The sequence below is a fragment of the Pieris brassicae genome, chromosome 10 (genome assembly GCF_905147105.1).
Source record: "Pieris brassicae chromosome 10, ilPieBrab1.1, whole genome shotgun sequence".
NCBI classification, from domain to species: Eukaryota; Metazoa; Arthropoda; class Insecta; order Lepidoptera; family Pieridae; genus Pieris; species Pieris brassicae.
In genome coordinates, this window is record NC_059674.1 from 7107288 (window position 1) to 7135132 (window position 27845).

The 27845-nt window shown below is 36.4% G+C and overlaps 1 protein-coding gene across 1 annotated transcript; it reads left to right on the forward strand.

Moving 5' to 3' along the window:
- The first annotated feature begins 335 nt into the window (after positions 1-335).
- Positions 336-27390, forward strand: LOC123715765. The gene is made up of 9 exons (XM_045671038.1): positions 336-476; positions 14024-14155; positions 15951-16085; positions 16753-17400; positions 17806-17924; positions 18492-18617; positions 23377-23619; positions 25000-25113; positions 26239-27390. The coding sequence occupies exons 2-9, from the start codon at positions 14027-14029 to the stop codon at positions 26315-26317; spliced, it is 1593 nt and encodes a 530-aa protein (XP_045526994.1). The 5' UTR covers positions 336-476; positions 14024-14026; the 3' UTR covers positions 26318-27390.
- The last annotated feature ends 455 nt before the right edge of the window (positions 27391-27845 follow it).

The following is a 27845-nucleotide window of genomic DNA, read 5'->3' on the forward strand; positions in this document are numbered from 1 at the left end:
TTTTAAACGTACTATTCCATACAATACTATACCATAGGATTTATTATTGTCATATGTTATAGTTTGTATGACCGACTTTCAAATGACATACGAACATCCAATTAAAACTTCTTAAATGAGTTAATTTTGTACTTAATGTTTCAATTTGTGTTATTAAAACCAAATATCGCATTTAAATATACATATAGTGACACAATTACAAGCAAATGCCATTAACACCACGAAATATTAATTTAGAGCGCCAAGTTCATTGATATTTGTTTACTTTCACATTTGTCGCATATCGTAAGAAGTAAAAACTTTTTGCTCAGTGCGTTTCATGATTTTATGGCGAAAGGACGCGTCTTCGCCGCTTAAAAGTGTAGCAGGTTTTAGTGACAGTTATGTGCAGTGCTCCAATTTTGTTAAAATAATTTTGTTTTTAATACGTGTTACTTTAGTTACGGAAATACAACAAAAATTTAAAAACTACTGAAGTAAGTTTGTTTACTTATTATTTTTATGTTATTATCATTTGTCGTAATTCCGGACGACCTTTGGAGGTTACATTTAAATAACACGAATAGACCAATTTGCAAAAAAAAAATGCTTTCTATAGTAAATCGTTAACGAATCGGCTATTATAGTTCGTAACTGAGTTGTACCTTTCTTTGTGAATGTAATTATTAAACTGTTTAAGTTAATTGTATGAATTAGGTTGACTTAAGCTGTGTATTTTGTTTTTTTAAACGATAATATCGAATATTATAATACAATACTTGTATATAAATAACTGTATTTAAATTATTTAAATTAATACGGCAATGCGCATAATTATTTAAAATCCCGTCCCCAATCTGGCTACAATGGGGAGTAGGGTTTGTGCGTCTGTTTTATTGAGGCAATGTAATATACTCTCTTAAAAAAAAACTCTTAGTTGACCCATCCTCAATAATGGCCGTTTCGCTGGGAATCAAACATAAGAACAGTTGTTTTATTCCTTGTGCATTAATGTACGAAGTGGTGTTTAATATGTTTAAAAAGTTTGTTACCATAGTTACGACATTCATGGTAACGTAACCAATATAACAAATGGTACTTATTCCACGCTTTATAAGACAGTTACAATTTAATTAGGAAGAAAACATTTAATATTTTATTTATTTATATTATCATGCTATTGTCCGGAAGGCGGGCAAAGGCCGCGGACCTCCACTTGCTACGGTTCTGACCTCCTTCATCCACTTTCATGACATTCACCATGCATTCTCATCGGTTATGGGTACTTTTAACTTGTCTCTTCTCTAGAAACTCCTTTGGTTCAGGTATGTACGTCAGTGCCTACCCGATCATCATCAAAAAAATCTTACACATGAAATTTTAATCACAACTGACATTTTAATTTTGATTGCCTTTACGGTGTGATCTGAAATTTCTTTTTCTCTGAATAAGAGGAGACTTAAGCGGGACCTCTGAGTCCATGAATTCATGACTGTTTCTACTAACCACTCCACGTAGGGCGAGCAATGTGCTGACCCATAATTCAACATAGATTAGACACAGATCATTTGTTTGCCTATATAGATACCGGCAAACATCTTGAACAAATGTCCTTGCCTGCGCAGAAGCGATTTTTAGGTATCACTGAGTGGGGGCGGCGGGGGAGTGACGTGTCGATCGAATGATTGGTAAATCAGTTGACGTTTGAGTCCCGCGCTGTGTATGATGCGCAAACTTTCCCCCACTCCCTTGTTTAATGTAAAAGAAATATGAGAGGGAGTAATAGATATAAGATTGAAGCGTTGAATTATCTTATTTCGTAATTCAGTTCTTTTTGGCTATTTTCGAGAGAACTAGCTGTATGTTTTCCTTCAACTTAAGAATTAGCACACTGTCAGATTAGAACGAGCTGTTGGATTTATTTATTAATTTTCTACAGCTTTCTTAATATATACAGGGCGTCCCAAGACTACCTGAAATATCGTAGATGGGATATTTTGCTGTAAGAAGACTTTATTTTATTTTGAAAAGTAAGTATTACCGATTAGATTGCCGGCCGGATCCCCAGACCTAACACAATTTGATTTCTTCCTTTGGCGATACGAGAAAGATTTGGTATATAAAAAGCGATATGACAATGAGGATGAGTTACAAACGGAATTGAGACATATCATATCGACAGGCAGCGGACTCATTAAAAGATTGGCGATTTGCGTAAGACAAAAGAGAAGTCTTCTTTCAACAAAATATTGTATCTACAATATTTAGATACTGTCCCTGGACGACCCTAGATGACCAGTAGCCATAGATGGAATATATTATATATTTAAAAAGTTTCAAAATTTTATTTATTTATACTTTGTTATCATAATATACATAAAAATACATACAAATATACATAAGCGGACGCGACTAACGTTCTCCTGTCTTAACTATTCATTTCGAATTGGTATAATTAACTAAAAATGCTTTAAAGTTAATTATACCAATTATATATATTAGATATACAACAATTTTTGTTTGTTTTTCTGGCGTATATATAAATAGTTTTGTTGGTATTCCGACATGGGCGACATATATTTGGCCATGTCAAAAACATGAATTTTCAAGATTAATGCCATAAATGATAAACAATTAGCGACTGTAATTATTTTATCAATATAATAACTCCGGAGCATTTATTTTTAACGATATTCATTTTCTTATATCCTCTTTGACGATATGTGTTGTACGCATTCTTTCAATGTCAAACGCCATAATGTTACATGAAAAAAGTTTGAATTGTAAAGGCGCTATGCACTGAAAAAATTGCTATCGTAACAAAAGTATTCTCAAAATTTCTATTTTTCCACGCAATTTTCTTAATTTTTTCTTTAATAAGAACCTCCTGACAATAACAAATACAACAAAAAAATAATTAGCGAAATCGGTCGAGCCCAGCCGAACCGTGACCAAGGGAAATAGGGATTCATTTTTATATATTATATACTAGCTGCCCCCGCGAACTTCGTTTCTCCATAATGTGGTTTTAGTTAGCCTTAATACCGTGACACGAAAGAATAATTTCACTGTATTATCGTCACTATAATTTGAATTTGATTTACACTTCTGTCTAAGTAACACGTGGTTGGCTATGCCAACACCAAAAATTAAAAAAGTAGAAATAATTGAATTTCACAGTATTTCGTTTACTACAAAATACATTTAATTTATACTTTAGCCTCAATAACACGTGGTAATCATGATATTGAATTGTAGCTTATACGACAAACGCGGTTTACCATAGCAGTGCCATCTATTGATTACTTACTCAATCCAGTCGAAAAGTACGGATATCTGTTAGAATCTTTTGGAGTTAACAGATAATTGTGACTGTCAATTAATTATAGACAAATAATTTGCAATAAAATAAAATTGCGACTATAATTAAAGATCTAAGCTATCCTATCTCTTAAGTTGGACCAGACTGCTCACGGTGTGCCAATTTAATTTAAAATCGGTTAAGTAGTTTAGGAGTCCATCGTGGACAAACATCGTGACAGGAGATTTATATATATTAAGATATATTTTCTCAAATAATTTACTGTCTTATTAAATAAATTACTGGTTATAAGTGATAATAATTATTTTTACATATTATTTTGAGTAATCGTGATATTTAAATAAACTTTATTTAACTAGAGAGAGAACTAAGGCATTACCTTATAATAACTTTTAATGTACTAAATACCTTTTTTCTATGTCTAGTGTAATTTTTTCTACAAACGTAGAATAAAATTTATGAAAAGTTTTTTATCTTGTTACGCCAAAGAAGTATAACTTCTAACGCGTGTACATAAGTACACATGTTTAATTATTGTTCACTACTAATAGGGCCTGGAAAAAATCGCTTGTAGCGTTAAGATCGCCCGTTGCTTATAACTTATGTAACCTGCTTTTTATATGTATGTTTTTGTATGAAGTATCGAAGTGTAAAAAAATAAATATGGTTTTAGTGGCTGGCTTTATACGGTTATAATACCGCACAACGTAGAAAGTCTCATGTATTAGTTAAGTTTAACAAGTTCAGTAGCAGTTCATGTCAAGTTTAAGTGGTACTTAAACGATACTAATTGTCGTCAATCATCTCGGAATCCGTTAGTTAACAAAATAAACTAAAAGTACCATTTGAAACGGTTAAATGGCCGTAATAGTGAGGAGTTGTATGCACACAAACAAAACTAAAACTTTCGAAGCAAACTATGTATTTACGTGTATCTACAAATATATACAATGATATTTATTTTCAACACACAAATATACAGTATTTACATAGTAAAAATAATAAAAATAAATAGTTTAAAAACAAATTTTAAAAGTCCTTGTGGCAGTGTACCCTTAATGCTGGAATGCTTAAATTATGCTTTAATGAAATAATAACTATTAAACAATAATTAAATGATTAAAACACAAAACAATTTTAATGTTACATATAAAAAATTCTCGTCTCACATTGTTCGTTCCCATACTCCTCCGAAATGGCTCGACCGATGCCTATGAATTTTTTATGCGTATTCAGTAAGTCTGAGAATCGGCTACTATCTAAATATAAAACCCCTAAGTGATAAGGGGTGTCCACCCCAGATTTTTTTTTTATAGTTTTTCGATAAATTTTTATTTTTGATGATACAACATACAAAAATACATACAACCCTCATTTTCATCCCTTTACTATCAACCCCATTACTTTATTTGTTAATTAAAAAATTATGACTTGAACTCTGAGGTTTATATAGAGAAATATTCACACAAAAACCTAGAAATTTTCATTCCGGAAAACAGAAAAGTCTTTAGCTGTATCGCCGTTGATATATGTGTCCTAAAAGAATATACTTGTTATAAATTATTTTTTAAAGAACTCGACTGGTATTTTTTTGCATTTCATTTGGAAAATAACCTTCACACTGCTAACCCTGGCCGTACTTCAGACTTAATTAACAAATAATTTGATTAGATCAAGTTCACTCACACAGTTCAAGAAAAGTGTAGACTTAGTTTTAAACAGTATCAATGTTTCGATAGTTATGCAGATGTGGACGGAGTCAGCAAAACTTATTATTTTTGTACGATATTCTTAATGGCCTGATAGATAGCTAAGTTAATTTCCCTAAGAATCCCTCCACCGTAAGCGTCAAGATACTGACAATTGTTGCCAATGTTTTGGGTTTTATCTAACTATAACACTAATTATGAGATATTGATATTTTCAACCTCACCCAAGAGGATGTAAGGAAATCGTTGAAGAGGCGGGAAGACTTTGAGTTTATTTAACAGTACAGATACCGGCAAACTTCTTGAGCATTTTCTTTGAAGTATTAACTGTCGTTTGTTTAATGTTAAATTTCAGTTTTCTTTAAATATTTTTGTCTATTAATGTATATGTTTTCTGTTTCATATGTATTGTTTATCAATATAATCTGTTTTGTTTTATAGTATGTATGTTAGCTGTAAGATTGCTAATAAATAAATAAATTGTCTAACTATTGATTTATACTTCGATGCAATAATACAGAAATACAGTACAATCAAAATAATTATTAAAAATTATTTATTATAAAAATTTATTACTCATTACATAGCGGTCCCCTCTTTCTTCCTTCTTCACCGTGGTTGTCCTGGTCAGACAAGAAGTGCGAAACTACAAAAGGTATACAATTATTTAAACAAAAGGTATGAAACAAAATTCAATTAAAACATATGTAGATAATGAAGGGGACAAAAAAACGGACAAAAGAAATATAATATGTTTATTATTACTTTGTAGGTTAAGATAATTGTTAATATTGTTTAATTCATATTTCATATAATATAATAGAAAAACTTCTCGTGTCACAATGTTCGTTCCCATACTCCTCCGAAACGGCTCGACCGATGCTTATGAATTTTTTTATGCATGTAAGTCTGAGAATCGAGAATCTTTAAAACCCTAAGTGATTTTTTTTTATTACAACTTACTAAAATACATACAACCCTTAATTGTCACCCCACTACGATCAACCTCTATTTTTTTATTATAGTAGATAGTTATTTTTATTGAACTAAAAAAAATTCTTGAAAATAATATACATGGCAAAACGACGTTTGTCAGGTCAGCTAGTAATAAATATAAAGTAAAAGCTGTAAAGTGAAATGTCCTTTCATTCCATTTCCGATCGTATTGGCTTCTTTTATATTATTATTATTATTGTCTAAGATTCTTAAACCAAGACGTGCGCCTGCAGCCAGGTCTTCTTCTACCCGCCACTTTGTCTTGTATTGTTATCTGGAACTATATATATTCAAGTTTACTTTATGATCTTTACATATCTTAATAAAGGACTCTGAGTACTGTTAATGCTAATGAACATTTATTTCGTATTGTATTTTTACCTATTAGTGACACAATACAATACCGACGCATATAAATTGAGATTTACAATTATAATTACATTAACATACAGGTCAAGTTAAGTGCATACAGGAGTGGCCGAGTTTTGGATGGATTCAATTCTTTATGTTTCATGCGTAATACAGATACCGTATCGTACCGTATCGCGCATCGTACATAGCGCGGGACCCAAACGTCAACGCCAATCACGCGTTCGACACGTCACGCAACCCCTCCCAGTGATACCTAAAAATTGCTTCTGCGCAGGCAATCATTTTTGCCCAAGAAGTTTTCTGGTAAGTGTAACATGGATGGTCAGGGAGATTCAAGGAATATCATCAAGATAAAAATTGTGAACGTTGTTTGTAATCGTATGTCAAGGTTAATAAGATTAAACGCTTATATTCAAGTTAATTATTAGATTATTAGTGTTTTGTGGTGGCTTCTTGAAATTAAACGGACATCTCGACCGAAATCACCAGCCAACCTTATTTATTTATATTGTTACGAAATTGACGTTGACGGGTTGTCTGAAATGTTTCTCGAGTTTTCGACAAGTTAGGGACGTTTTCAGTTAGCTGAAATTTTATTTATGGCCGTTTCAGGAGAGGCTATTAGAGGAATATCACATATTAGAAAATTGTTGCCCTCGTTTTCAGTGAGCTGAAACATTTGTCAGGCAGTTTCAGAACATGTGTAGTCGAGTGATACAGTTTTGATGAAGGAATATTCTAGACAGAAATTTTCTAGTTGTGAGACAAGAATGGAATGATACGCGAGAAAGAAGGAATATCGGAAACTTCTCGAACCCAGACTGTACACTCTAGACATAGTCCTATTAACTTGTTATAATCCCGGGCAAATAAGACAACACACAGGCACAGAAACACAGACTTATGACTTGTACTAATTTTAGCTTAGGTCTCTCATTCTAAATACTTAATGTAATGCTAAAATTATTTGTGGAATCCACATGTCGTAACTGATTAGCTTAATTAGATGTTTAATTAACCGCGTAGCCTCTTAACTAAAGAGCGCCGTTTAACTAGCGGCCTCAAATGTATTCAGCCGTAGCGTTTGTAACAACATTTAATAAACTGGCTAATGCTTAGGCCATTCGTACGATAGAGTAGATAAAAAAATATTCTTAAAAAAATAAATTGCTTGAGTCAGTCAAAGGCAAATTCATTATTATTGTCATTACACTCTTCCATTGGACTTGTTGTTTTTAATTAAACTTTTCAAAACACCATCAAAGTTGTGGTTTGCCCACGCCATATTGACAGTTAGAAAAGTTTCGTTTCGAGTTTGAGAGTGGCATAAAGTGGAACTAAATTTAAATGAACAGTCAACAGGGCAGGCAAGTAATGAAACGTCCAAGTCATTTGCCTGTTTGATCATATGACCTGAATATCTTTAAGGCCGCTAGTTAAACGGCGCTATTTAGTTAGGCTGTGCTGTTGATTAAACGGCTAATTAAGCTAGTTGGCTGCGACACAAACATCGGTGGTGGATAGGACTGTCACAAATGCCTTGATTCGAGTACACTATAATTAAACTAAGTCCATGACATTTATTTTTCACTAGACCTCCAACGGAGTGAAGGCCTCCACCAAATTCTTCCACTTGTCCCTATTCCTTGCGACAATTTTCCAATTTCTTCCCGCTATCCCTTTTATATCATCGTCCCAAGTTTTTGGTGGGCAACCTCTCTTTTCTCTTTCCACTGGGCCATTCCAATTCAGACTCTTTTTACCATCACAAATGCAGCCATTTTAACTTGTTTGTCTACGTTACGTCTATAATTTTTGTACGTCTTCACATTGTTTTTTACTTTGTCTTTTAGTTTTAATTGCAGAATACTTTGCCATACTCAAATCTACTTCTACATATATGTACAGTGTAGATAAAGGCTAAGCATTGAGGCCATTAGCTTAAACTGGGCTGTGTCAAGTAGTCTGTATAATCTTAGACGTGTGCGTACGATGTCTTCCTCCAGTACCTCTCCAATTACTGAGGTTTGGTCTAGGGCACTCACTTTGTTTCATTCACCTCCGTCAAAAGATTCCAAGACATTTTGTACATAGTACGTATTCTATTTTATTTCCTCATATATAAAGTATTTTTTTTATTCTACCTTTAACATAAGAATATTTCTTTTTTATCTCATTGGAACTAATAGAAATTCGTTTGATAATTCATTATCTAACTTTGGGGTTAAAGCGTAAGATCCTTATTGGATTTCAGGGCTGTCACATCATTATTTAATAAATTGTATTTAGTATCACATTTGAGACAAATTATTATGAAAGATGATGGTTTGTTTTTAAATACAAAATAAATAGCTATTTATTTATATTAAATTATTATGAACAATTATATACAGCGGGCGTCTTTGTAGTTAGTAGGGATCTCTTCCAGACAAATGCTTATACTAATAATGACAACTAATAACAGACAAAATATTTAATAAATATGTATAAGCTAATCACAAGAACGACAAAAATTAATTTAATCTTGTAGATGAACTGGTAATATTTATGATGGTACTACGAAGTAAATTATAATTTTATAAAAGTATGAATTAAATAATGTTAATCACTTAACAGATTTAATTTTAATGAGTAAATACGCGAACATACAGATATGATATTAGAATGTTTACTATTACCTACACTGAAAATGATTACAACTGGCCAGTTAGAAACATTGTGGTACATTGTCATTTGTTTTTGTGAATTGGCGGCAAATCTAAAGCTCTTGTTACACGTGAAAATGAACGTAATATGTCTAATTCTCACAAGTGGTTACCTGGAAGAGATCTCTCGATAGTAAAGCGTAAAGCGATTACGCCGCCAGTTGTCCTCCTTTTAATTTAATTGCCCCACTTTTTAATATTATGTGCAACGAAGTGTTAATAAAAAAATGAATAAATGATATAAAAATAAAAACTTTATTCATGACAAATAGGTGGTGACAAAATTCATCTATCGCTTTCAGTCCACACACTAGGGAGTTCCTGTATAACTAGATAACAATTATTCAGTGGTACATGGTCTATTTTTGAGGAAAAGATCATCTAACTAATCAAACACAATACTCATAAGACATTAAGTATACGTAAATGTGTAAGTGTGTGAATGGGTGTGTGTGCACATGTATCTGAGAGTTGTTATAATCGTGCGCTATGTCTGTGTTAGTATTTGGAACAAGTCATGCCACTACAAAATCTAATTTGGCTAGCGTAGTTTTTATCTTATTTGCGAGTTTGTATCTCGATAGACTTTCTAAGAATCTATAGAATGGGAAATTTTATTATAAAGGAGAGGGCCCCTAAATGCAAAGGAGTGTTGGCCAAACACAGTCCTTCGTTTTAGCGTCGGTAATACAAAACGTGTGTCCGATGTGTCCGGATTTGTTAGTCCATGGAGTTTGTGATATCTTAAACGGGTCGCTAAGATGTATAGCTTTCTTACTTAATAGGATTTTGTTTCTAGGTTTATATAATAACAATTTAGATATTCTTATTTCACGACTCTTTCATTTCTCTAACACTTATAAAAAAACTTAGTAATAATAGTAATAGCCTTTAATTCTGATACTTTTACATTTAAACACATTTCTATTTCTATCTTCTCTTAGGTATCTGTGTGCCCTTTTTTTGCAAAGGCATCCAAATCCCGCCATTCCTCACTGATGTTTCACTGCACTTTTCCTCTGTTCCCTGCTGTTTCACTTCACTTTTCCTCTTTCCCTGTTCCTCTTGCCATGTCCACCGACCGAATGCGAACAGCCCCGCCATATGCACTTTAGTTTATTTATTTTTATTGTGCCTTACCTTTGTCGTTTGTCTTAAAGCTATATGTTTTTTCTTCCCTATCATACATCGCGCCACCGATCTTTGACGTGTAGATTTTATGGGTGTCCAAATTTGAGATCCATCTATTCGTATGTAATTCAACTATCGTTTAATGTTTCACAGATCAATAAAAAATGCGTCATAAAACTAATAAACAACCAGATTTTGATTTCAAAAAAAATTACGCTTTTAATTACGTAACGGAAGTACTAGTCTATTATTTGTGGATATTCACAAATCCCTTATGTGTCAACATCACGTCTCAATTGGCACAGCCCTAACAATACCATACATGTCATATGTCATTTCTTTGGCGCCATATTTTGGGACGTAGATAATTGTGTAATGCGTTCTATTAATAGATAACCCTTAAAGGTTTTTATTATTCAGTTTAAATTCGGTATGTCTGTGATTCTGATGAAATATATATATTTGTAAAGAATGGTAAGTAATAGTGTGCATTCAAATTCAAATTCAAAATAACTTTAATCAACAACTTTTTCAACTTTAATAAGTACACTTAAGAACGTCAACAGAAAAGATGTTAAATTCGTACTAAATTTGCATTTACGTTTACCAGTTCACAAGTCAAGGGCGTATCGGTAAAGAAGAACTGGCAACAAACTCTCCGCCACTCTTTTTAATCGCCAAGTTTTGAGTCACAAAAATTGTTTGAATCAATACCCAAGATTAGGATCATATAAATAATTAATTTACGTTTAACGAGGGCTTTGAATTTATTTAGTGATAATTCTCTAATTTCGATTGGGAGTTTGTTGTAAAAAGGAATTTCCATATAAGGAGTGGTTTATCTTCTGGAGGCTGGTAAACATAAGATCCTACCGGACAAGCACGCCAATGGACTGCGTTGCTCTTTTTGGCCGTCGTCTAACTGAAATGGTGGTTAATTTATAGACCAATTATATCTCAGTTTGTTTGTATGAGAAAATAGCGTTTTCAGTGTAATTTTCACCTTCCCTTTCACTATAAAAATGCCGTAATATTTTTTCCACGTTGTATAACGCCTGAGTGATTCTGTAGAGACTTCCAACAACTTGTACGCTGTGTCACACTGTGGACGAATCAAAACTGTGAACACGTTGCTGAAATCCTTTTGTTCTTTTTGTACCATCTCATAACTCCTCCTTTCTTGGCGATTCCTTTAAGGTATCTGCAGTTAGGCTATGGAATTCACTTCTCGTCCCTATTCGCTAGGTCCTTCTCTATCTTCCTTTAAATTTCTTCTATACAAACATTATCTGTCCACATCGTATACCTAGCTTTCTTACAAACTACTTACTGACGTGAGACTTATCTTAAATTATTGTGATTCATGTGTCTTTCTGTTTTTAATGTATCATCTTTTTAGTTAAGATTTTTTTGATCCTGTATAGTTTTGTCTTAATAACTGTGTGTAGGTATTTTTGTACTTCTTGCCTATCTTATGTAATTTAATACCTTTTTTTTGCTTTACTCACAGTGGTTCAAGAGAGAACCTGGAAGAGATCACTCGAAAGCGACAACCCGATGATTAATTATTTGAAACGCCCCGAACGGGCTTAAACACTCCCCTCGCGATGGAGGGTGTAACAAATGTTTTCGCCCACCATTTCATTTTATACACGAGTTAAGCTCAGTGGCGGTTGTTGTATGGATACGCTCAGATGTATGTTAAACGAAACACTTTGTTTAAAGCTGTGTCAACTGCCTTTAATCGTATAAGCTTATAACTAACGTAAAGTTAGTGGTAATGAGGATGCGACGCTGGATTAACAAAAGACTAACTTGACTATCGAAGAGTTCAAAGTCAAATCATTTATTCCACCTAAAATGGCACTTTTGAATTTTAAATAAAATATAAAGATGATTCTAGTTGCTCCTTCCAAAAGAAATTGTAGTGGAGAAGAATTTGCAAGAAGCTCCACACTTACTCTTTTAAAATAGGATTTACAATATCTGTATACATTAGTTAAATAATTATATGTGACGACAATGTATATATGCAAATATGTTCCTCACATATTTACATCTATTGAAACCGTAGAATATTATACATTAAAGAGTAATAATAAAATTAAGTAATTACAGTAGGTTGTATTATAAAATAAAATTCGTAAATCTTAGTCACACTTGTTATGGGACATTATCGGAAACGAGAATGTTAAATTACAATTTATGAGGGTAGGAAAAACTAAAGGGCTCGTTTTGGCTTCACACAATAGAACACTAACTGTTAGAAGACTGTTAAAGAACATTACCTTAGTAGTAGTCTCTATCGTAGAAAATTTAGTCAACATAATATTACTTATTAGCCATGATAGTATAGGCTGGGTCGTAATTCATGTTATGTAATTGTAAGAAAAAGAATTGGCTTCGCGTGTGTGATGATTGTTTACGTTTTTTACGCTTCTAACAATTAAAGCAAAATTTTATGTTCGTCTCCGGCGGTAGTTTTGATTTGCGTTCCTTAGATAATCTAATTCTTGAAACTCCTATACATAAAACTGATTTCTATCACTCCTCCTTCACTGTACAAAGTATCCTACTATGGAATTCCTTACCAATTGGTATCAGACAAGCTCAGTCTCTAAGTTTATTTAAAAATCTTCTTTTTGATCATTTTTCTTCTGCCTCGTTGTTAGCTACTACTTATATATATTAATCGTGAGTCAATTAACCTTTGGCAGAGCTTTTACATGCCTGTTTATACATATTATTATTTATATTTTTTCTTTGGATTTTATTTTATTTTATAGTTATAGTTGCATGTTTTTTTCTTTTTGTTAATTAATTATGCACTTCTTGTACTTTACCCTGTTTCTTTTTTTATTGTCCCATATTAGGGTTGCCTGGAAGAAATATATGGTAACAAAGTAAAAATAAATAAATAAAAATATTAACTAAAAAAATATATATGTTAGTTTTAGGTTACATAGTTCAAGGCAAAAAAAAATACTACGATTTTTAGTTAATAAGTAAGCTACTCTAAGTTACGGTAAGTTACTCTTGCGGCGCTTTCCTTCCTTATTTATGTACCAAATTAACGTTTTTTAAATATAAAAATCTATTTATTTCTGACAATAAACTGTAAAGAGTATAACTTACTTTAAAGAATTTGTTTCGGTAACTTTTGGCAGACTTTCCGACTACGATTGCTGTAAAGTCCAAGGTTATGTAAAGAAATTACGAATTCGAATTTAAGATTATTACTGCCAACTACAGACATAGGAAAATCTATAGTAACATAATATCCGGAAGAAAACATAGTATGTGGAGCGTGGAGATATCTTTAAACAAATGGTTCATGACGGTCTCATGCAGTTTGTACTAGAAACAAATCGGGGACGATAATATGACTATTACGAGCCGATTTCGAAACTTTTCCCCAATTTTGTAGAAATATAAATTCGGTGTCTCAAAACTAAAGTTTATTTATTTATTAAGGTTAATAAGTCATCAAATATAATTAAAAGAGATTGAAATGCACGGCTAATCCATTTCCACTTGCGTGATCTGCTGGCTTATTGGGTATTCTTGGCAGCGCTCCCAAAGTTGCTCGTTAAAGATCTTCTCGGGCCAGTATCTAGCCAAAATACGGCGAAGACAGGGGTTGACGAAGACTTGGTCGGTGCAAGATGACATCTTTGGCCAACACTTTGTGGACTCAATTTCCGCACGTAGACGCTCAATAGGTCCGTTGCACGTAAAGTCCTGGCTAACTAAGCCGGCCAAAACTCAATTAAGCTTTATTGTTTTTTAATAAGGAATTTATATTACAGAAAATGTTCCAATACGAGTACGAGAAGCGTGCGTCGGCGACACGTGAGACGCCCGTACGATCGCATGAGTACTACGCGCGCCGGCCTTTACCACCACGTCCGGAATGTGACCCTTTGCCTGCAAAAACTAGTGTAAGATTTGATTATTTATACGAAAAATGTCTTTCTTATATAACTGGGGTCAAATGGGCAGGGTCATCCGATGTTAAGTGATACCGACCATATACACTCAATGCCAGAGGGCTCGCGAGAATGTTGCCGGCTTTGAAGGACCCTATGTGGAAATGTGTTCGAAAATGCCTCACTAGGTAGCAGCTACATAGTGATGAGGAGGGGCAAGTGCCTTAATTAACGCTCAGTTATGGAATGGCGGACGTCCAGGTGATGGATCCAGTTGGTCCAGGTGGACCAGAACAGTTTCATGATCATTTATCGATTTGATAGGCAAATAGCGTCCTGTGCCTGACACACATCGACTTTTTGGGGTCTAAGGCAAGCCGGTTTCCTCATGATGTTTTCCTTTACGGTTCCAGCGAATTTTAACGGCGCACATGGAAAGTCCATTGGTACACGGGGATCGAACCTACGACTTCAGGGCACTGAAATATGAAACTATAACATTAATTATTTTACAAATTGGCCTTGTGTTATTCATTTGTCCATCAAAATCAGCGATGGGGTTTTTAAATCGGGAAACACAAAGCAAGACTTTCTCTAGAAAATTATATGTTTTACGACACAGGAAGCAATTTGCAAGTACGACAGGCTATTATGCACAACTGATTTCCCACGCTTAGAAATTTTCAGTTAAAATAAAATGGAATATGAGAAAATTGTTAGCGTTTACATGCTTATGAGCATTTTTGGGTTATATTCTGTACTATAAAATTACTTCTATACAGGGTGGCCAAAAAGTCGATCAAACGCAACTAGGGTTAGATCTAGTTAGATTAGGGGTCTTTAGCAAAGGGCCTCGTAGCCTAGCGGTCTTTGTATGAGACTGCTGTGGTGAGGGGGTACTGGGTTCTATTCCCGGTTCGAGTGCAAGTTTTAAATTTGTTCTCGGCCTTTGGTAGGGTTGTACGGTACCGGGCGAGTGCTTAAACCGTACATGGAGGGCACGGTCAAATTTCTATAGTATGCAGTGGGCATCGAACTATAGAAAGGAGACTGTGTAGGTTTAGAATGTAGCAATACGTTCTAGGCCGAGGAATTCCCTGGGTTGAATGCCTAGTGCGACCCCCGGGGGACTCAATGCGGTGCCAGACGTCATTCATTCAGAATGAATGTGTTCGGCATAGCAGGCGATATGGAGGGCTCAGGAGGAAATTTTAGTGGGTCGGGTTTCTCCTCTCTGATTAGCAGAGGGATAAGAGTTAACCATCCCCACAGTCCCCGCGATAGCGACTGCATGCGCTCGCGGCCCTGCAGTTGTGCATTTTTGCCTCCTTCATAAAAAAAAATTCTACAGGAGGTCCTTAAACTCGAACCCTGCGAAGTTATATTATTTTGCGATTTCATAAGAAAATTGACGTTCTTTTACTAATTCTTATTAAGATTCAAAAAATCTGCACCCTGTATCTTTTTTATACTATCCATTAGATTGGCACTGATGAGACCTTGCGTTAGACATACTATTTATGGTTGTTTATTAATTGTATTGAAGATAATATTAAGTTTTCCGAAACGAAATTTTCCCAATTTGTAACTTCTTGTTTACTTCGTTAAAAAAAATTCTCTATCGAAAATTGACCCTATCTTACAAGTTTTGGCGCATTTAATAGGGATTCTAAAAAGGTATTAGACATGGCCATGGTTGGCTCGAATTTTTTTCTTATTAAAAAATTGAGAAAATTGCGCGGAAAATTAGAAAATTCTTTGAACTCTTGGGTGTCCGGTTAAATTTTGAGGTTACCTATCATTCCAGGTGCCGCTGAAAGTGTGGATCATTGCCGGCGCATCGTGCTTTGCTGTGTGCGCGATTCTTGTGCTTGCTACTGTTGTGATCACGCGGTGGGGGACCACGGAGACTTATACAACTAGAGAGATTTATGAAGCGCCTGTAAGTACTATATTTCAGATTTTTAAGGTTAATAAATAGCAGTGTTGGCCTAGTGGCTTCAGCGTGCGAGTTTCATCTCTGAAGTCGTAGGTTCGAGCCCCGGCTGTGCACTAATGTACTGAGGAAAACATCGTGAGAAAACCGGCTTGCCTTAGACCGAAAAAGTCGACGGCGTGTGTCAGGCACCTGAGGCTGAGACCCCTACTTGCCTATTAGATTGATAAAGAATCATGAAACAGATACATAAACCTGAGGCCCACACCTAAATCGTAGGTAGCTCTAGAACGTGGTTCTGGTAATCAATAAACGAATAAGGATCAAAGACAACGATTTCTTACGTTTTTTATATTAAATGCACAACAGATAGATAAATTAAACACAACATTAATGTTTTAAGTTAAAATTTGTTGTACTTACAGTTAATTTTTTACTGCTAGCTGACATGGCAGTCAGATCCTTCTTGACCTTGGCTTCCGCGTTCTACTCTTATCCCTGATTTCGTTCGAACCCCTTTAACATTCGCTCGTACGAAGGAAAACATCGTGAGGAAACTGGCCTGGAAAAGTTGACGATGTGTTGCTGATTACTTATTAGATAAAACAACATTAAAGCTTGTAGCGCCACTGGTTATGTAGTAAGATACACAGTAATGCGCTATTTGTTTCAGGAACCAATATATTTCCCTCACCCACAATCCACGGAATCAACAGACGAAATACAATATCCAATATTGGAAAAACTATCGATATTCAAAAATATAGTCGCAAATCGTAATCCAGATCTAGCATCCAAACCACAAATCCACCCACTTCACGACACAACCTTACACCACGCGGAGAAAAAAATCGAAAAGAAAGACAAGCCGAAAGCAATACCAGAATTCAAACCAACACTACCAGACATATTCACCAACAAACACATAAAACTCTCCGACGGTTACATAGACTTAACATACGAAGATTACTACAACGACGAAAATCTATACGACGATTACATGCAAAGTAACACAATGACAAGTTACTTAATTGAAAAAGTTCAGGAATTATACGAATGGATAAATTCTGATCCAACATTTGTTAAGAAAGAAAATAGTAATTTCGGTGAGATATTAAAAGCCCTAAATGACAGTTTAATTGAGGGAAATGTGACGATTGTGATGAAGAAGCTGAGAGACGTCTACTTCGGCGATAATTATACTGTTGTTAATAGTGGGAAACCGATTTTGAAGAATAGCACGAGCTTGCTCTCCTTCGGGATTTTGACGTTGGATGTCATGTTGTTGCATAACATACAGCTGATGGCTTGGGAGAATCAGGTGAGAATCTAGATTTGGAAATTAGAATTTCAGTTTCAACTGACTTCGTTGTTGAAACAACAACAACAACAATATTGTCGTGGTAATAGTAATAAATGGTTTATTTGCAAAGAACCACACAATTAGCCATATAAACATAGGCATTAAAATGTCATATTCATTATTATAATGCTTCGAGGTGCTTTCCGCTCTAAACGAATTAGTATCACAATACAGGGAGTAAATGCTGCCAGCGACGTACACTGCCACAGAGACCTTTAGACCCAAAAAGTCACAGGCGTGTGCACAAAAGGTGCCACCTTGCCTATTAGCAATTATCACGGAAGAGATACAGATATCCATTGTACATATGATATTATATATATATTATGATATATAGAACTTGACTGTCTTCATGGTTTTCAGGAAGGATCCCGTAACAAAATGCTCAAGGACCCAGATGTGTTCGCCTTTAACGCATTGTTCATGGAACCTAGTAAGGTGGAGGCGAAACGGAACGAAGTGCTCCATTATTATGAAAATAGGTGAGTTAACTATTACATACCAAGACTTAACGGAAATAATTATGCGATTCTTATTTCTAGAGCCTCGGTCACACCTTTTGCAAATTATATTTGGTTAATAGAAGCCACTTATGAACGTTATCTAACGTTACTCTTCGTCAACGACCAGTCACATTCCGACCAGCTTGATTCTTGACTCGTTGCGTAGAGGTGTGGGATCTCTCTACATCTTCTACCGCATTTACCATGGAGAGTGTTTAGAGATGTTCGGATTTATACCTGTACCTGTGTTTTATCATCATCATTATGAAAAAATGCAATACCAAAAGGCAGTTTTTGCTGTCACCATTATGTGGAACCAGCTACCCACAAAAATCGACTTAGTGTCCTTCAAGAAAAGAACGTACCAATTCTTAACGGCATTACACTTGACAGTCTTTTGGCAATGTGAGTGTCCATGGGTATAACATCAAGTGAGCCTGTTCGTCCCCCCCCCCCCCACCCCCCACGTCTTACAATAAAAACTCCTTTTAGTCACCAAATGTCAGTTTGATAACATCACATTAATATTTGACAATGTTGTTCTAGTAAACGCCAAAACGCACGTCAAGACTCTGATGATAATGAGAAGAATTTGCTCGAAAACGTGTTGGAGATAGGGATGAGTACCGCCAGGGCCGCAATACATTTGGGACGAGCGTATAAAAATACCAAGTAAGCGGAAATTCTTTTATACAAATGATTTATGTCTCCAACACACAAATTTACAGTATTTACAATATTCTTAGACTACATAGTAATAATAAAAAGAAAATTAAAACAAATATAAATGTTTGGTCCCTGTGGTAGTAGTAACTTTAACGCTGGCAGCATTTCCTCGCTGTATTGCAAATAGATATATTTATATGTGACTAAAAAATTTTTTTAAAAAAACTATGGTGTCTTTTATTAATAATGGCTTTGTTATTCTTCCTTTATATTAAATATTGATTATAATGATCAATTAATCTTAGAACTTATAATTTAGTATGAATGTGTACTGTGTTATATTTTTTGTTTAAATAGGTAAAACTGTGCTAAAGCACAAACATAAATGTTTATGTTTGAATGTGTATTTCGGTTTTGGCTTTTGTGTATAATGTAATTGTTTGAATATTGTTTAATGAGTAGCTGTAAGAATACTTTAGTAAAATAAATAAATAATAAAATGGTATATTAGGAGTAGCTGTTAGTTAACAGCTCGTAATTTTTCGAATGGAGAGTTCATTTCGTGTGTTTTAAGTAAATTTATTTATATTAGGAGATAATTTTATTTGATTTAAATTGATATAACACATTGATTCTTCATGAGTTCCTTAATCGAGTCTTGAGTATATAAATGTCCGAATAATTATATCCGCGCGTGAACTACACTTATGAATTCTTAGACATAGACGTAAGATTTATTACAAATGCAACACAGAAAATAATAATAACAGAAAATTATGGAAATTAAAAGGAATAAGGATTTAATTGTGTAATTGTAACTGGCCTTGGCTCAGCATTATGCTGTAGAACAGACGTGTTCCACAGCATTCTGCCACAGGCCACAACAGTTTGTAGTAAGTTCGCGGCTCAGACCCAAAAACGAAAATAAATGTAATAACAATAATAATAATGATAGTAAAAATGAACAGTGTAAAACTGGAGTTAACCAGATTTTAAAGCGAGTTGATTGTTTTTTTACATTTAAACCGCCAAAGTTTCTCTTATTCGTTTATTATATATTCTCACAGCTAAAGTACAGTTCAATTCAATACAGTACATGACAATTTCATGTTCACTAAACAACATCTAATAAATCTAAGAACGCCGAGAACGATCATTGTCCCGTTACGCTCATTGCCCCGTTTCGATCATTGTCCCATCTTGCTCATTGTACGCTTGCGCCGCATCTATCTCTCTTCCACTCGAAGACTTGATTATGCAATCATTTCAGCAATGTTTTGTTATGACGTTGTCACGTTAAACTATCGTCCCTAAACTACTTCGTACTTTCCTAGTGGGAGTGCCATGCCCCTAGTGGGAGTGCCATGCTGTTGCTTTCGGGCTTCAGCCAATCGGGCAGGCACGACCGGGGCAGTACCACTGTCTCACAGAAAACCGGCGTGAAGTGATGCAATAGGTTCATCTTATTGTACTCGCGTTTCGTGCGGTGAGTGAGACTCCCGGAGCCCATCAATTCCCCCCTCCCCCAGAATATGAAGATGCAGTTTAAACAGAGATTACCCCAGGGGGGTACCACACGTTTCCGCTGTGGAGAATCCCCCTCTGAGCGTCCATCATCGGAACAATCAGTATTCGGTGGTGGATGCACAGGCTGCCCTTCGTATTCTGGGGTGGGCAAAAACTGCTCAAAAAACTATAAATTTCGATCTCGGGGCAAACGGAAGAATTTACCGAAGGCATCCCCTTCCACGCTCTCAGTGGACTTTACCAATGTTAGGGGGCTCAACTCTAATCTTAACGCGGTTCACTTTCACCTCGAAACTGCGAAGCCGGCCTTATTCTTCCTTACTGAGACTCAGATATCCTTCCCGGCTGATACTTCCTACCTCTCCTACCCGGGGTACAAATTGGAACATTCATTTGTGCCGCGGGCGGGAGTTTGCGTGTACGTCAGAGAGGATATCTGTTCTCGTCGCCTCGGGTCGCTTGAAGGAAGGGACCTATCTAGCCTCTGGCTGCGCGTAGACTGCGATGACCATCCGCGATTCTACGCATGCCTGTATAGGTCCCATAGCGGAAATACCGAAACTGAGCGACTCATTGAGCACATCCAAATGGCTACAGATTCCCTGCTCGAAGGGGTTCCTACCGCTGAAATCGTGATACTTGGCGATTTTAACGCTCACCATGCCGATTGGCTCGGTTCGGAAACCACCGATCACGCGGGAAGATCCTTTCACGACTTTGCTTTAGCTTACGACCTGTCACAAATGGTCCCTGCGATTACGCGAATACCAGATGTGGATGGTCATAAACCCTCTTTGTTGGACCTTCTGCTGACCTCACATCCGGAGACCTATCAAGTCTCTGTTGACCCGCCATTGGGTTCATCGGATCATTGTGTGGTCCGGAGTACTGTGCCTACTACGCGCCCTCCTCGGCCCCGTTTTTCGGGTTGTCGTCGTATTTGGCACTATCGGTCAGCAGATTGGGATGGGATGCGGTCTTTCTTTGCGTCCTACCCTTGGGGGCCTATGTGCTTTTCGTCGGAAGCTCCAGATTCCGTCGCTGCCTCAGTCGCCGAAGTGGTTCTGCAGGGCATGGAACTTTTTATTCCATTCTCTGCGGTGCCGATCGGTGGCAGGTCACAGCCCTGGTTTAAGCGTTCTTGCAAGGCGGCATCGCGTCGAAAGCGAGAATGCTTTAATGCATGGGCGGAAGCGGCGATATCTCGTGATGCCAATACCAGCGAACATAAAAAAGCATATAACTCAGCCTCCAGGTCCTTCAAACGGGAAATCGCTAAGGCAAAGTCAGAGCACATCACCAGATTTGGCGAGAGATTGGCCCAACTCCCTTCTGGGACCCGAGCCTTCTGGTCTCTCGCCAAAGCTGTACAAGGGAATTTTTGTCAGCCATCGATACCACCGCTGCACAGAGAGGATGACTCGCTCGCCCACACTGCGAAGGAGAAGGCCGACCTCTTGGGCTGTCTCTTTGCGTCCAACTCGACTTTGGATGACCGGGGGAGATCACCACCGGCGATTTCGCGGTGTGATAACTCAATGCCGGAAATCACATTCCAGCAACGTGCTGTTCGCAGAGCACTATCTTCCTTGGACATTCATAAGTCGAGCGGGCCGGATGGTATCCCTCCAATTGTGCTGCGTACATGTGCTCCTGAGTTGGCTCCGGTCCTGACGCGCCTTTTCCGGTACCTGTACTCGCTCGGCACTGTCCCGAAGTGCTGGAAGACCGCTTCGATACATCCGATCCCTAAAAAAGGCGATCGCACTGATCCATCCAACTATCGCCCAATCGCAATAACCTCCTTGTTCTCCAAAATAATGGAATCCATTATTAATGGCCAGCTCTTGAGTTATCTAGAGGGCCACCAGCTGATTAGCGACTATCAGTACGGCTTTCGTCGTGGTCGTTCAGCTGGTGACCTTCTAGTATACCTTACTCATAGATGGGCAGAGGCAATTGAGTCCAAGGGGGAGGCACTAGCGGTTAGTTTGGACATAGCGAAAGCCTTCGATCGGGTGTGGCACAAAGCACTGCTCTCGAAGCTACCAGCCTACGGGCTTCCTGAGAAATTATGCGACTGGATCTCCAGCTTTCTAGCCGATCGGAGCATCAAGGTCGTCGTCGACGGAGCATGTTCCGACCTTAAACCCGTGAATGCTGGGGTCCCACAAGGCTGTGTTCTGTCCCCGACCCTGTTTCTTCTGCATATCAATGACATGTTGCAACTTAGCAACATTCATTGCTATGCGGACGACAGCACTGGGGATACTCTTTACACTGGCCGGGCAGGTATTTCTCGGGCAGTTGTCGATGAGTACCGGAACAAACTTGTGTCTGAAGTCGAAACTCTTTTACGTGGAGTCTCGGACTGGGGTAGACTAAACCTAGTCCAATTTAACCCCAAGAAGACACAAGTTTGCGCGTTTTCCGCGAAAAAAATACCCTTTGTCGCTACTCCTCTTTTCGAAAACACTCTTCTTGAAGCCACAGCCAGCATCGGAATACTTGGCGTTGACATATCGAACGACGTTCAGTTTCGCGGTCATTTGGAGGGAAAGGCTAAATTAGCCTCCAAAAAGCTTGGTGTGCTCAGCAAGGCGAGACGGTACTTCACTCCGGGCCACCGCTTGCAACTCTATAAAGCGCAAATACGGCCCCACATGGAATACTGTTCTCACCTCTGGGCGGGGGCTCCCCAGTACCAGCTCCTTCCACTTGACCGTATCCAACGAAGAGCGGTTCGAATCGTCGATGACCAATCCCTCTCCGAGCGGCTCGATCCTTTGGCGTTGCGTAGAGATGTGGGGTCACTCTGCATCTTCTACCGCATTTACCATGGAGAGTGTTCAGAGGAGTTGTTCGGATTAATACCTGCAGCTGAGTTTCAGCATCGGACGTCGAGGCAAAATACAAAATTCCACCCGTATCACCTCGACGTCCGACGTTCCACGACTGAGCGTTTCTCAAGGCAATTTTTGCCGCGCACCACCGCTATGTGGAACCAGCTGCCCACTGAAGTATTTCCGAACCAATTCGACTTAGGGTCCTTCAAGAAAAGAGCGTACAAATTCTTAAAAGGCCGGCAACGCACTCGCGAGCCCTCTGGCATTGAGAGTGTCCATGGGCGGCGGTATCACTTAACATCAGGTGAGCCTCCTGCCCGTTTGCCCCCTATTTTATAAAAAAAAAAAAAAAAAAAAAAAAACTGACTTTACAGGCAACCATTTTTTTTCAGAATGGTCTTAAACCAACTCTCAAACCGCGAGGCGGTTGATACCAACATTCAAAATCAAATGTCACGGAATATCGACGCCAACACGCACGCACTTAACCATCTACAAACATCATTTAATGACAGTTCCAGTGTTGCCAGCAGCTATTACACAGATTTGGACTGCGTTTGGCTTTTGTATTGTAAGAATTTAGTTGCTACGTCAAAATTAAATCCACCTTACGGGACTATGGCAAGGATTAATGGGTATGTTTTTATACACTAATAATAATGTTTACTAATAGTAATATTTTTTATAACATTTAAAGTTTGTTATTTCGTAAAGTTCTTCAAAGCCATTAAATTTAATGTTATTAATAATTAACTAGCGTACACACGTCTAACATAAAAAAATTCTTATATTGTAAATCATTCTCGACTCCACTTGAACACACAAATTTAAACAAAATCTGTCCAGCGGTTTAGGAGTTAAATTCCATGCACAGAAGTCATATATACTCCTTATTTTTTGCTGTAATGATAAATAACCTAGATACCAAGTCCAGCGCCATCTGCCGGGCTGATTTGTGAATCTAAACCATCCAGGGCGCCAACCAACATACACAAAAATTCATTACATAATCATACACACACACAGTATAATTATATATTTATATAGAGATATCGTAAATATTGTAAAAAAAACTTATAAAAAATTAAGTGAAAAGCCAATAATCACAGTTATAGAACACAATAGCCACAGATTAACAAGTTTTTAATTATACAACGTTAGTTTAGACACCTGACAAATAATTAACAGTCTAACAGAAATAAAATTATTTGTTTTACATTAGTGTGTATTGTCAACAACAATAAATAAACAGAACAGTGTCAGGTAATAAATGTATTTGTTTAATGTTAAAATTAGGAGGAAACTGGAACGCTCTTTGTGTTAATGCTAAAGGAAGACTGATGTTAGAAAAATATACGAAATATATCAATGAAAGCCTTGGTACCGATGCATTTTGTTTCCTGTTTCTCTGATGTACAAAGTATTAGTCTTTAAATTCATTATTGCTCATTTTGCTCCTCCTATGACTACCGAAGGTTGATTAACTAGATTCTCGATCATCACATCCTCTGGCCCTGCAACCCAAAAAACGTCTTGGCCTCCGAAATGAGAAGCTTCCAGCGATCCCTGTCTGTCCAATTGCTGGCCTTCAGTTATTCCTTCGATCCAGCGGTACCTAAGCCGACCTACTGGTCTCCATACTCAAGATGCCCCAGCAAACTTAGTTGATGGACATTATATTCACCTATCATGTTGGGCTGAACTACCTCATTTTGTCATTTTTTTGGAATCTCCATGAGATGTCCTTGTTCTTGTAGCTTCTGCTCCTCTTTCACGAGTCCCAGGCTCACAGCCGTACATTAAGACCGATCATATTTGGCTAGGTTTATCAAACTCGTAACTTTAAGTATGTCACCCGTACGGCAAAATCATATGTTTTTGACACACAGCAATCAGTAATTTTACTGTAAGGCTTCCCTTGGCTCTTAGAAGACACCTTTTACCGTCGATTTTTATCTTGAGACAGATTGATCGGACTCCAAACAATCCAGATTTTAAAGCAATTCATATTTCAGGTTGGCCCTAAGAATGTTAGCCGGTGAATTGGTAGCTGACCGGGCGCTGGACACAATGCTGTATGAAGCACTGACTGGCTGGACGGAGTTGAGGTGTACTGATATGTTTCCAAAGTAAGCATTCATCCTTATATATTATAAAATGGAGGCCTTTACCGGAGAGGGTTCCTGATACATACTAACTGTTACAAACATTTACTAACACATAGGATAACCGGATATTAGTGGATCGGGAAATGGTTTAAGGTTTAAAATAAAATAAAAATAATTATAAAATTATGGGAGGTGAACTCAAAAACTATAGATGCTTTTACTGGTGTTTTGACTTAGGTCCTTCAAAAAAGTGTACCGGCCGACGACCCATTCGCGAATCTATACATAGAGTATTTCTGCTTAGGTTCTTCAAGATCAAACAGGCTGAGCACTGCCTGGCTTTAAGCCCCCAGTTTTTTTTTAAATGGAATCCCGCTGTGTTGGTTTTAAAGACCTCTACAGCCCAGCTCGGGCTGTTTTACCGGAATTTGCGTTTTCCCGCGACTAGCGCAAGGGCGTCAATTGCGAGACACGTGCCTCGGCTATGGCCCCAGGCCTCAGAGACTAAGATCGTCAAGTGTCTTGCGCTAGTCTAAAAAGTACATCAACGGATGAGATTCCGGTGAACTCCCGTGCGTACCTCAATCACCGCTTCTTCCTTCTACTATTATTCTATAATTAATCTACTTTTATTCTTTGCGAGTGCTTTTTTTTCCTAGTATAAAGTTTACAAAAACATAGGCTAGCCAATAGCTTTGGCTAATAAGTAATATAATGTTAAAAGAAAACAGTTTTTTAACCTGATTAAAGTTATTCGTATTATTATATACTTATAATTACTTAAATTTAAAATTATGTAAATAATTATAAATTTATAATAATAGCCTAAATAATAAAAGCTTTAATCCGGTCAAAAAATTGTTTTCTTTTAATGTGTAAAAGCTATGTTAACCAAAGACAATACTAATATTATTTGTTGTTGTTAACTTAATTTTCTACAATACTAGTTAATAGATTAAACTAAGGTAATTTTCATTAACTGTCTAGGTGTTCTATAATGTTTTGACACTGTTCGTGTGTCCGAGATACCGTTCTTGCATTCACTACACTAGGTTAAGTTCTCTTATTGGCGTTTTAAAAAGTGCTAAATCTATCAAAAGGTTTAAAAAAATCGCGTTAAATTTAATAAAAAATTGTGTTTTTCAGATGTAGCAAATCCAATGCGGCTGGGGTCGTCTTAGAGTCGATATTACAGCCGTTAAGAAAAACTAAAAATTCTACGTAGAATTTGTATAAGTTTTGTATAAATAGTCTCATTAGCATTTACAACCTAGAAAATAAGAAAAAAAAGCATTTTTAAAGCATCCTCAACAAATATTTTTTTGTTTTTTATGACCTGAATGAACTTTGTTTATCACAGTATAAAGTAGCCACTTGACTAACATGTTTTCAGCGTTAAAACTGTTAAATACTAATAAATGCAGTAAAGAGCCCTCTTTAACTCACAAAAACAAACAAATCTAATTTCATATTAACTGAAATACTCTTTTGTCTCTTTCTTCCATTATGTCAATTGTCTATGCTGCGACATACATTTGTAAGGTATCAATCTGTTTGATTGGTAAAAAGTATTTTAAGAAAAGGTTTGGTTGGCTAAGAATATCTGATAAGTTATTTTTAAGTTCATAAGTTTAACCCATACAGTTAATGTCAATCGGAAGTATGATGTCCACAGAATATGCAACCTGGATTGTTTTTTTTCCTGACAACTACGGGTTGACAGGTACTGTAATAGGTTTTAATCTGTAACTGAGTTTATTTAAAACCGTGCAATTTGGCAAAGTTTTATAGATAAATTAGATAAAATATAGACTAATTGTTGACAATGGATTGACACATCTTGATCTGTGTTCCACTGGAATAACGATACTTATCTGTGATGAAAGCCTTATGACCGTTTCATCTTTGTTTAACTTTATAGTGGTTTGTTACTCATTTAAGTTCACATCTAACTCTCAATTACTAAAATAAGTATTAGCGCTAAGTATGACTTCCGTTATTATACGGAATAATTTTGACTTATATCAAAATGCTAAGAATCTAAAGGCGAGATTAGATACTTTAAAAATCTATAGGAGGGACACATTTCGTAATAATCCTCTTTTTTAAATCTCGCCCTGAATCTTAGCGATAAGTATGATTCACAAATGTCAAAAACGTATTGACATATAGGAGTTACTTTGATTCCGAATGTCATCTTAGGATTTACATAAATACTGAGGCTACTTTAAGATACAATAAACCATAGTTGTGTGTTATAGATTATAAATATCTTAAGAAAACACTTTTTAAACGGATTGACGCTATGTATTATTATAAACTTATAATTATTTAAATTTAAAATTATGTGACTTATATTATATAAAAGTTATACATAGCTTCAATCCGTTTAGAAGTGTTTTCTTAATGTGTAAAAGCTATGTTAACAAAAGACAATACTATGTTATAAAGATCTTGTTTATAGTACGTTAAAAGATAAATTATTTTATTGTTAGACAATACTGACCACAGACTTATATACAAGGTAAGAAAATTTGTGCATTTATTAATTAGTAAATTGTTTAATGGTTAATGGTTTAACCTGTTAACAGATTCTGTTGGATTTACAAGAACACTGTGATGACAAATAACATTGGACGGTGGACATTTTCAGGAACTCTATAGTGACCTTTTTCCGAATTGTTTTGGAGATCTTGTTGTGCTAATTATTTGCTATTATTATTATTCCTACATAATTATGTATTGATAGTGTG

Coding starts and splice junctions, on each gene's coding strand:
- LOC123715765 (XM_045671038.1), top strand. CDS start 14,027: ATGTTCCAATACGAGTACGAGAAGCGTGCGTCGGCGACACGTGAGACG. Junction 17,925..18,491: donor CTCCATTATTATGAAAATAG/GTGAGTTAACTA, acceptor ATGTTGTTCTAG/TAAACGCCAAAACGCACGTC. Junction 25,114..26,238: donor TGTACTGATATGTTTCCAAA/GTAAGCATTCAT, acceptor TGTGTTTTTCAG/ATGTAGCAAATCCAATGCGG.